Genomic DNA, 11100 nt, shown 5'->3' with positions numbered 1-11100 from the left:
CTTTTCTAACAAAACCAAAGACAATTTTGTTATAAAAAATGAAAATTGGCTATTAATTATTGATGCTAATAAGACTAGAGAAATTGACTACACGGCATTTTGTCTCTTAATGGACCTATTTGAACAATCAATAAACATTTCATCGGCCGCATGGTGTTTTACATTGTAATGGTGTGCTAGGAATATTAATTATTTTCTCAGCAAAAAAGTGAAAAGCCAAACAGCAATAATATTTAGTAAAATAACTTGTCCTGATTGACGTGATGAATACAAAATCAACAACAATTCGATTAATCTTCTAACGTTACAGATATTGCTTATGTCATGAATGTAGTTGTAGCAAGATGAGTAACAAAAGGAGTATGGAAAAGAAAAACAAACTCAAGTAGTGGAATAACAAAATCACACGCACTGCATAAACAAAAATCAATCTTAGTAGTATTTGTTGTTTGTTGTTGATAATCAGTAGAACCAACGGATCAAGGGCCAGACAGCGAATTTCATGAGGCCATCTTTGCAGTGGATGCCGTCGTGTTGGCCGCAGGCGAAATAGTAAGGCTGCCACCTCTTGAGCACGAACTCGAAGCCATCACCACCGCCTGCGTTCACATCTCCGATCTTCCTCGCTCTCCTCAGATCACAGTTTTGGAAACTCCAGAAATCAGGCAATAGGTAAACACTGTGAGGGAATGTGGTGTCGTTTGGTGGATCGTACTTGAACACTGCACGCATTCATAGAGGTATATCAAATTCTATCATGAAGATATGTGTGTTAATATATATTGTGCTCGATAAATGTCAGGGTTCAAACCATCACACATCAGATAATTAGAAAATGTGCATGCAATATGGAGTATATATTTAATGCACACTCGAACTCCACATTAGTATGATATTGTCTGCTTTGGGCAAAGCAACAATTATGCTAATTACCTAAGGTGTCGTTTAAGAAGAAGGGGGCGTTGTTGATGGCCCAGTTAGTGTAGTTGAACCCGAAACGCCAGTTTTGGTCTCCACCAACGATCACTCTCTTGGACGCTGCCTGCGTTCTATTTGGGTGCCTCTGCCACCAGAAATCAGCCCCCGTGTGGTTCCAGTTTCCGGCCACAGTGCTCCACTCCTTGTTTGCTGAAGCAACGCCGAATGTCGATGCTGCTGCAGCTACAACTAAAAGAAGAAATGCTCCTCTGCATTTCACACCCATTTCCAAACAAAAACTTCTTTTGAATTGAGATAAACTAGCAAGTACAAGTGATTAATGCATGTAGGAAATGAGTTGATATAAATTTGTGTTGGAGGGAAGGATATATATAGAAAGAGATCGAGAGGCTTGATTTAGTTTGTTACCGCGTATAAGTGCAACTTGTAAATCCTCCTCTCTCTTTTTTTTTCTCGTTGGTGGTTGGTAAAATAGCATTATCAAATTTCTATGGTTTAATTGGTCTAATTTTTTCAAAGTAATACCCCACCTGAATTTTATGATTAACGCATGGCATTTTCATTTTGTAGGAAGAGGACATAATCATACTTCTAAGTTCTATCATCATCTATTTAAAATAAATGTAAATACTTATATAAGAATAGCTTTAAATAAAAGCTCAATTTTTTTTTATCGTGGGAACTGGGAACTGGGAATCGATAATTGTTTTCACCCTTACAATTATAAAGATTTACGATGGATGTATCTCTTTGCTAGATTTAAGGGACGATTTTTTTTCTTTCTAAAAGTGCAACTATTTCATATAAATGTAGCAACTTTATATGTTCAATGTGATGTTTACATTTCTACAATAAAGTGTACTTAATATACTCAACCCTGCTCATGCAAGTGTATATATAGGGGTTAGGTATAGTGAGAATCATATTTATAATGTAAGAATTGAGAATGAAGCATACATATATACATTAAATTACATGAATAAGAATTTCGCAAATAACTTAGCACTAATAGGACTCAAATCCACATACTTAGCTTATTAGTCAATTTCTTAGACATGTAATTTAACGCGATTGTGCGAGCGTTTGTATTTACACTACAAAATACTTATCTTATGGGGACACAAAAATTGAGATGATTACTAGCATCTGGAAATTTTTAAAAATAATCATAATTTACGATGCAAAAGAAAGTGTCCCTAAGTTGAGGGCAAAATTATCTTAATATTTTACTTTTTTTAGGATGCTTCTATTTGGATTCATTAATTTTAGTTGACACTTTATGAAACATTGGTGGTATAATTAGATTTACAAATTAGTGTCCTTAATAGCATTAAAAAGTGTCCTTATACGAATTTTTTTCGTTGTAATGTCATGTCTCATTATCAATTCTCATGAACATTTATCATTCTTTTTGATAAGTGAAGGATATGGGACTCAAATTCCACCGGAACAAAAAAAATTCCGTATTTTAGATGAAGTTATTATCAATGAAAATTCCACTCAATATTTGACTTGTAATTTTTATTTCCTAACCAACTGCAGTTAAAAATGTTGACAAAATAGTCAACTTTAAACTCAAAGGTGCATGCATTATAAAGTCGAAGTCGTGTTGTGTCCACCATTTTCACTATATACTACTCTCTTCTTCCATAATAGATGTCACACTTTCCTTTTTGATTTGTCCCACAAAAGATGTCACATTTCCATTTTTAGAAAAAATTCTCTCTTACATGAATATAAAAATTATATTTTTCTTTCCATTTAACACACAAAATAAAACCTTCTAAAATTTCGTGCCGTCCCACAACGTGACATCTTTTGTGGGACGGAGGGAGTATTAATCATTTCCCAAAACGTTTAAAGTCTAAAGTCTAAACCCACTGTTTAACTTTTTAATTAAATGCGGCAGAAGAAGTAGAATCTGAAATATAATTAGCTAAGTGCGCTCTTACCTGAAAATGGAAGGTCATGTGTTTGACAATTTAGAATTTACAAATCATCAGTGATATTGCCATGACCTATATCTCACGTCATTTAACAAATTATAATGCAGTAATGCTTACTACTAAAACACTTAAACAAATTAAATTGATGGTAGTTTTATTTTATTTTTTCGGAAGGGTTCGTTGGCTAACGTTTAAAGAGTATGAAGTTAAATCAACAAATTGACTGTAAGTATTTAATGAAACTTTTACTGTTAATAATACTCTCTCTATCTATCTACAAGAGAACAACTTAGTCATGGGAATGAACTAGTATTACACCCGTGCTATGCACAGACTAAAATAATTTTAAAATATTAATTTTAGAATATACATTAATTAAATAAAATTAGAAACAATATTATTATGTGAAAATTGTTAATAAAAATGTAGTATATAATAAATATAGATCGATAATAAATATTATGAAACAATTAACCTTAAACTATAATATTCAAAAATTAAATTATAAGAGATAAAAATATCATAATAAATAATTGAACAATAGAGAAATCACCCATGAATTTTGGAAAATATATTCCAAAATTTTGAGCTCAATTAGAGTGGTTTGGAGATCTTGTTGAAGAAAATAATCTACAACTAATATTTATCTACAAAACTATATGTATTGTAGAATTGAGATCAATAGGAGTGGTTTGATGCTGGGATATTTTCCATATATATTAATTTATCAGTTTTAAATATAGTATGTGGAATATAATTAATACATAATTATAAGAATAGATTGTAAATGATTTATCTCTATTAGATAGGCAAGATATGTAAAATAATTTTTTTTTAAACGGTATTACTGAATAAATCAATCTAAAATGTAATCAAATCTATGGAAAATACACCTAAAATCTAGCCCTTTAAATAACCCAACATTACAATTTTTTATTAGTAAAATTTATTAATTATTTCAAAATGATCTTACTCGAATTAAATCCTGAAATCATGACACCTTTCCAATAAATAAAAGGACCATAAATAGCCTCCAGCCTCTATCTTTTGGAGCATGGTGTGAAGCTTTTTCCTATAGTAAGAACAAAACTACCAAATCTAAATTTTGTAATAACTCATTTATTTAATTAAGTCAACTAATTCAATAACCAAACCAATTTATTATATATAGAATTTAATAATTCTGCCAAATTAAAAAATTGAATATTGAGCCAAATTAGATAAAGAAACCCAAAATCATAAAACAGCTAAACCCCCGTACGTAATTTCTTTACATCAAATAATTGAACAAAATTAAATTACACTAATGTAACTTAAATTAAATAAATTGTCTAATTTATATTAAACCCTCTTTAGAGTTAATTAAGGTAAAAATTGATAGCCTCCCTCTTTCTCACGCTCGCGGCACCCCCTCCATCTTCTTCTGTACATTTCATGGCCTCCTCCATCTTCTTCTCTACATTTCATCGCCTGCAATTTCCAGCAACTCCTCCATGCTTCATCTGTTATTTCCTATAACTCCTCAATCTTCTCAACCATAATGTTCATTTTCTTTCTTTCTCCAACAACGCATTTGCTTGACTTTTGCCGTGAAACCTTTCAGTTCATGACAGTGATAGCACATTTGAGGCAGCAATACATGAGAATCACCTCACCTTTTTTTTCCACCACAGTCATGACAATTTTAATTAACAGAATTGGTATTTACAGAAAATTTAGTAGCTTTTGGCATTCTAATCCCTTTTACATTCTTCTCTAATGACTCTTAGTGATCCTAATTTAATTTACTATAAATTAAATTAGTAATAAATGGCAAAGAAATTTTTAACCGTTCTCAATGGGAATTTTTAGAATCTGAACCACATGTGTGTAGAAGTTCAACCACTACTCATATTGTTAGGTTTTATTGAATTAAATTTAATTCCAATGGTCATTGTCTTCCATTTATTAAAGAAATGTGTTATTAGTTATTAGACTTCTCCTAATCGTACGTGTAAACATTTAATCACATGTTTAGAGCCTCTTTAATCACACATTTAAACTTTAATTGTATAATTTTTCAACTAAATTGGCATTTCCATAAATACCCCCAAAGCTCCCTTTTTATATATGTAATAACGTGTATAACATAAATGTATGGAAGAAATTACTACCGCGAATTTAGTAAATTTCAATACAAATCCAAATTAATGTAGGTACAATGTGTTGGATATGAATAACAACAATTTAAGCGTAAAAGAAATTTAGTCTATGTAACTATGTTAATTGGAAGTATTGTTGGTATAATTGAATGAACAATTATATAAAGGTCTTTATGATAATTAACCAAGAACAATGGAAAAGGAGCATAAAGCGTACCTTGATTCATATTCGAAGGTCGTAAAAAGGATCCTTGATTCATATTCGAAGGAAGTAAAAAGGATCCTAGGTATCTTGTTGGAACCTTAGACTATGACATTCACTTTACAAGGTCGAATGAGAAAATTGCAACTTTCTCCAAGTTTGGCTCTTGACGACAGAATGACCAAATATTGTGTGTACTATGGGTCGAACTTGATCTCGTGGTTTTACAGTTGGTGGTGTCGAGGTCGAGCACAGGGGCAGAGTAACGAAGTCCAGCGCATGATGCATCTGAGGTGATGTGGATGTAATCACTTCTGAGTGAGTTAAAAATTAAGTCGGGAGGGATACCAACAATATGGGTATATAACTTGCGACCGCCTTGGCCTCAAATATTGTTCTTCATGCTTGGACGAAGCATATTAAAACAGACACGCATTTTGTGAGAGACAAAGTGGGGAGGAAGGAACTAGATGTACGGCCTGTATCATCAACGGATTGTAACGCTGTTATTTTCACAAAGCCACCAAGTTGAAAAACAAACTCGGGGTTTGTTCCTTAACGTCGCTTGAATTGAGGGGAGGTGTTGGAATGGCTCACGGCTTAGTGCATGAAGAAATGAGCTCGAGTGAAACACATGCATGCAATGCAACAAGTGTGGATAATGATTGTGAAGATAGGGAATCCAAACCAGTATCACCTTAGCTCATGAACTTGAAAGATGCTCACTAACAACTTGGGTAAAATGGTGGTTGGAGAATTCTGAAGAAGACATGATGGACCAATATCACGGTCTAGGAGTTACAAAAGAATATATGTTCATCATCCTTGAAACAAATCAAATACTATACAATTATGGAATTTACATCATGAAGCTTTCTTGCTTACTTTGCTCTATTTCCATAACTTGACTCCAAGTTAGAAAAACCACAACAACCAACAAAAAAAATAAATAGTGTATGATAGTATAAAGCTATGGAGAACACAAGGTTGTCTCCCATGTAGCGAACTCCCAGCTCAACGAGTGAGCGGAACTATACAAATAAAATGGAAAAACCAAAAATAGCTATTACGAAGCATTCAGAGCATTGCACCTCTAAGTGTGGAAAAAGACCAATGGAACAAGCTTGTTTGTTCGACAAAGACATCTTTCTAGTTGAATTAATGAATGAATTGAAATCCTAATCAATCAAACTTGGATGGCAAGCGGTTTTCCCCGCCCCATGGTGAATCCTCGAGTCCCGTCGGGCATCCTGGGTCCCTTGACGGGGAAGTTGGTGCCGAAGTGAGAGGACGTCGTCGGCAGGCTGCGAGTGGCCTGCAGCTGCGGCCGCTGTGGCTGCTGTTTTGCTTTCCCTTTGTTTTTGGACCAGCTCCTCTTCAGCGTTGCTCCATTCTCATCAGCCTGCACGTTTTCTCAGATTAATTCATGGTTAATAAACAATAGTAAGTGGCAGAGGTACCTCAGTTTCTGAGTTGCTGAGGCGGGAGGATTCTTCATCATCAAAACAGACTTCGAATTCTGACTTGCGACACTTGAGCACAGACTTTGGCTGCATTTGTATTTGTATTTGCATTTAGATGGGAATAGGAATTACTAATATAAATATGCAATGTGGGGAGTTTATTAGACATACGGAGCGCTTGAGCATCACTCTAACTCGCATCCCCTTTCTCCAGTTCCTCTCGTCGTTTAGCGTCTCCGCTGCTCTCTCTGCTGTCTCCAGGTTCTCATACTCCACCAGCGCGTGAAGCTAAACCATCAACAATAACTAGATAAGATCCTAATACATGGCACGAGAACCTTTATTTGTTTTACCTTGTTGCTAATAACTATATCGCCCTTTGAAGACCTCGACGAGTTATGCTCCTGTGGTTGGCATATGCGGATCGACTTTATACTGCAGCAACCATATATCATTGATATGATATGAAGCAAAGCAAAGCAAACCAAAGCAAAGCAAAGATTGAGATTCCTACTTTCCAACGACGTTGAACATTTTCTCGATTTTCTGATGGGAGTGATCGTCGGGGAGGTTCTCAGCAATGACAGTTCGCAGCTGCAGCTCCTCCTTCTCTTTCTCGGTGAATGGATGCAGACGTTTCACCTTCTTCCCGTCGCTGCTCACCATCTACACACCCACAAAATTTAACAAACTATGCTGAATTAGCCAAATCCGTAATTAATTACCAGTTTCGATGAGGAACGAAGAGCCTGCGCCACCATCTGGTTATTCACGTTGAGCGATTTCAATTTCTTCAGAGTGGATACGAAATTGATGGGAACTGGAAAAAAAACAAATCAACATCAAAATTGAGGGATTTAATTTCATAAACTTCGTCTCATCTCACCGTAGCCTTCAGGATCCTTATTGACGTGTTTGACGAGGGTTTCATTGGCCAGCATGCTCATGTCGCTGAACATGTATTCCGCCTGTTTGATGATCTTGTGTTTGAGCTCCTCGGAGAGGGCGGAATCCTTGGGCTGGTGGTGCTGGGCATTGTGAGGGGAGGCGATTTTGCCGTTAGGTTTAGGCTGAGCCAAAGAAGGGAGGCTGATTTCTTGATCGGACACGTAAATCCAGCTGCCCGTGGTGCCGTCCATCGACGGGAAGCACGGGTAGAAGTAGCCGCTTACGGGCACCTGGGCGGCGGAGGTCATCGTTGGCACGAACTCCGGCGCCGCCACGTTGAACTTGAACGACCCGTTGCCGCCGCTGCTCCGCCTGTTCTCGCTATGGGATTCTTGTTTTTCGCGAGAATAATCTTGTTCGCTCATTTGCGCCATTCTGTTTGTAACGATTTTTTTGTTGTTTTTTTTGGGGGATTTTTTTATTGTTACAGGAGAATGAACTACTTTTTGTTAAAAAGGAAAGGAAACACTAAAAAAATAAAAGAATTATTATGGATCAAAGTTGTGGCTTTGCTTCGACTTCTTGATGCATAGTTTGGGAGTAATAGTTTTGTAGTAAGTTGGAATTAGTGGTGTAGGAATTTGAGGGGAAATTGTTGATTCCACCTTATTTTTAGCGTTGATATAACTGATTTCTATGTTTTCGTGTGGAGGAAATCATGGCATTTCACCATTTCTGGTATTTTTGACTAACCAGGTTTTTTTTTTGTATATTTGCAATTTACTAGTGTTGTGTTGGGACAGAGACATTCTCATTAATTGATAGCGTTAAAGTAATGAGGGATGGCCCAGGTAAAAGCCCATGTACGGAACCTTGGTTCTTTTTAATTTATTTGAAGAGCAGGCAATATTTAGTTTTCAAGCTCGATTTCAGCGCGTTTTGTGTTAGGTGCAATTAGGTCGAATCTCCCACTATTTACATTAAACCCAAATCAAATTATCAGTATATATTACATCAAATAGTAATTTTATTACAACTATTTACCCCAAACCCAAATCCAAAAGAATATTCCACATTCACGTGCTTTTTTACTTTTTCAATCTTATCTACATATTTATCTAAATTACACATTAATCCCACGACACTTATCAATAATTTATTTGATTTATTTACTTATAGTATTAAATCATGTTATATATAATCAAATGAATGTATTCAGATTAATGTGCATAAAACTGTTAAAAAGAAAAACTAATTACATCCCTCGATTAGGTGTGATCTAATGGTTGATATGAAAGCCACATAGAATTAAATTAATTAATAAAAAAATAAAAAAGGGTAAGATTGGGAGAGCCAAAAAACGTCAGTTAAGCACATCCCATTATTCATGTTCTTTTATTTATCTGGGAGATTAGTTTTCCTTAATTATCAAACCCAAACCCACACCGTCAAAACTCTTCTATGCGCCAATTTTGAAGAAGAAAGTTGATGTGTTATTGCTTCATAAAATTCGAACAACCGTAGTTCTTCATCGCCTTCGTGAGTTTCAGTAGTATCATATGGGGTTATCAATAATGGAAGAAGGTAATTTATTTTTTGAAGCATGATTTTTGAATAGTAATTAGGTTCCTCGAATTGCTTGGATTTTTTCAGGATTTCATCAACCGAACGTTGGGAGATGACCATAATTTGTTTGGCTTTAAGTAAATCTCTTATATGGCGTGTTCCTGTCCTTTTTGTTTGGTATTGCCTGAAGTTGCAACACATGGTTTTCGATGTATTTTTATGTTTGCCTCATGTATAATCCTTTCCCCTAGGGTTTAGCAATCCATGAGGCTAGGTTGTAGTACCAACTGATTAATGAAAACTTCGCCAAGGGCAGGGAGATAAATCCATTCCCCTAGGGTTTAGCAATCTATTTGGCTAGGGCATAGTATTAACAGTTTCCTGTAATTTACGTTTTTACTTTTGTGCTTCTGGTTTGTACGAAATTTGATGTACGAATACAGTTTGTTAATGTATGAATCCCACACGTTAATGTAGGGAGATGACTGAATAAGGTAATAGAGCATGATGTACGGATATAGCAACCAAATGTATATGCCCTTCTTAGTGATGTATGAAAGCACTGATTTAATGTCATGTAACACTTATTTTTCCATTTGAATCTATCCCCTTTGGGTTTAGCAATCCATGGGGCTATGTTATAGTACTCCCTGATTAATGAAAACTTCACCAAGGGCATGGAGATAAATCCATTCCCCTTTAGGTTTAGCAATCACTTTAGCTAGGGCATATTACCAACACTATTATGTAATTTATGTTTTTATTATTCTGTTTTTGGTTTCATACAGATATTGATGTACGAGTATGGTATTTTAATGTATGAATCTCATATATTAATGTAAGCAAATGACTTAATAATGTAATAGAACATGATGTAGAGATATTGGTACATCGTGTAACAGTGTAGGATGTTATGCAGTCATGTACATTTATGCTTGTATAATGTAGTACATAATTTAACCTGATATATTTGTTTTTGTTTACAGTTTTGGTTGTACCCGAACGTGCTCAAGAGTTAAAGTCGGTTGTTGGTCAGAAGTTCAAATCACTTGATTCCGCTGTTGCTTTTTACGACGTGTATGCTAGCGTAGTTGGTTTTGATACATGAAGGCAAGGACTGAAGAAGGTGGACAATGTTGCTACTTGGCATTACGAATATGAATGTAGAGATACTAGTTTTGATACACGAATAATGTATGAACCCTACACACTAATGTACGGATATGAAGGAATAATGTAATAGAACATGATGTATACATAAAGGATGTTTTGAAGTTATGTACAAGTATGCATGTATAATGTAGCATTGTTTTAAATTCATTCCCCAAAGGGTTTAGCAATCCATGGGGCTAGGGTATAGTACCGACTCATTAACAAAACCTTGACCAAGGGAAGGAAGTTAGAGTCATTCCATAGGGGGTTTAGCAATCTATGAGACTATGGTATATTATCAACTCATACATCAAAATTCATTTTTGAATTGTCGTCTTAGAATTCATAATGAATTTAATATACGATTATGATAGTTTAATGTATATTATAATGGGTTTAATGTATTGCGAAAGTTAAAATCCATTTCCCAAATGGTTTAGCAATAATCCATGGGGCTAAGTTTTAGTATTGTAATTTATATTTTTGTTACTAAATAATGTACGAATGTAGTAGTTTAATGTATATTTTTTCGGTCAATTGGTTTCAGTCATTTTGGTAATGTATATATTTATGGTTTTAATGTACTGTACATCATAAGCAAATAATGTAACTATTAACCAGAATAATGTAACCTAATAAATGTAAGAATACAACATAGACTGCTACACCAAACAATAAATAATTGAACCATACAAGAACGACTAACTCCTTGCATTTACTGAACGTTGTGCTACTGGATTGGAACTACACCCTAATCCCTTGGGCTACTAAACCCTTGGGGATTGGATATAACTTCTGCCCCT

At 34.9% G+C, this 11100-nt stretch overlaps 2 protein-coding genes across 2 annotated transcripts; both read right to left on the bottom strand.

Moving 5' to 3' along the window:
- Nucleotides 1-209: 209 nt before the first annotated feature.
- LOC121803818 (blue copper protein 1b-like) lies at nucleotides 210-1263 on the bottom strand. Its single transcript, XM_042203417.1, has 2 exons — nucleotides 934-1263; nucleotides 210-722 (listed from the first exon to the last, which is right to left on the bottom strand). The coding sequence occupies exons 1-2, from the start codon at nucleotides 1202-1204 to the stop codon at nucleotides 463-465; spliced, it is 531 nt and encodes a 176-aa protein (XP_042059351.1). The 5' UTR covers nucleotides 1205-1263; the 3' UTR covers nucleotides 210-462.
- Nucleotides 1264-6026: 4763 nt separating this feature from the next.
- LOC121804168 (la-related protein 6C-like) lies at nucleotides 6027-8123 on the bottom strand. The gene is made up of 7 exons (XM_042203704.1): nucleotides 7578-8123; nucleotides 7417-7511; nucleotides 7206-7357; nucleotides 7045-7126; nucleotides 6863-6979; nucleotides 6689-6778; nucleotides 6027-6630 (listed from the first exon to the last, which is right to left on the bottom strand). Exons 1-7 carry the CDS (start codon nucleotides 8011-8013, stop codon nucleotides 6415-6417), a joined length of 1188 nt encoding a protein of 395 aa, XP_042059638.1. The 5' UTR covers nucleotides 8014-8123; the 3' UTR covers nucleotides 6027-6414.
- Nucleotides 8124-11100: the final 2977 nt, after the last annotated feature.

The sequence above is a fragment of the Salvia splendens genome, chromosome 1, assembly GCF_004379255.2.
Source record: "Salvia splendens isolate huo1 chromosome 1, SspV2, whole genome shotgun sequence".
In the NCBI taxonomy this organism is placed as follows: Eukaryota; Viridiplantae; Streptophyta; class Magnoliopsida; order Lamiales; family Lamiaceae; genus Salvia; species Salvia splendens.
The sequence above is the reverse complement of the archived record's forward strand: the minus strand, read 5'-3'. Positions and strand labels throughout refer to the sequence as shown.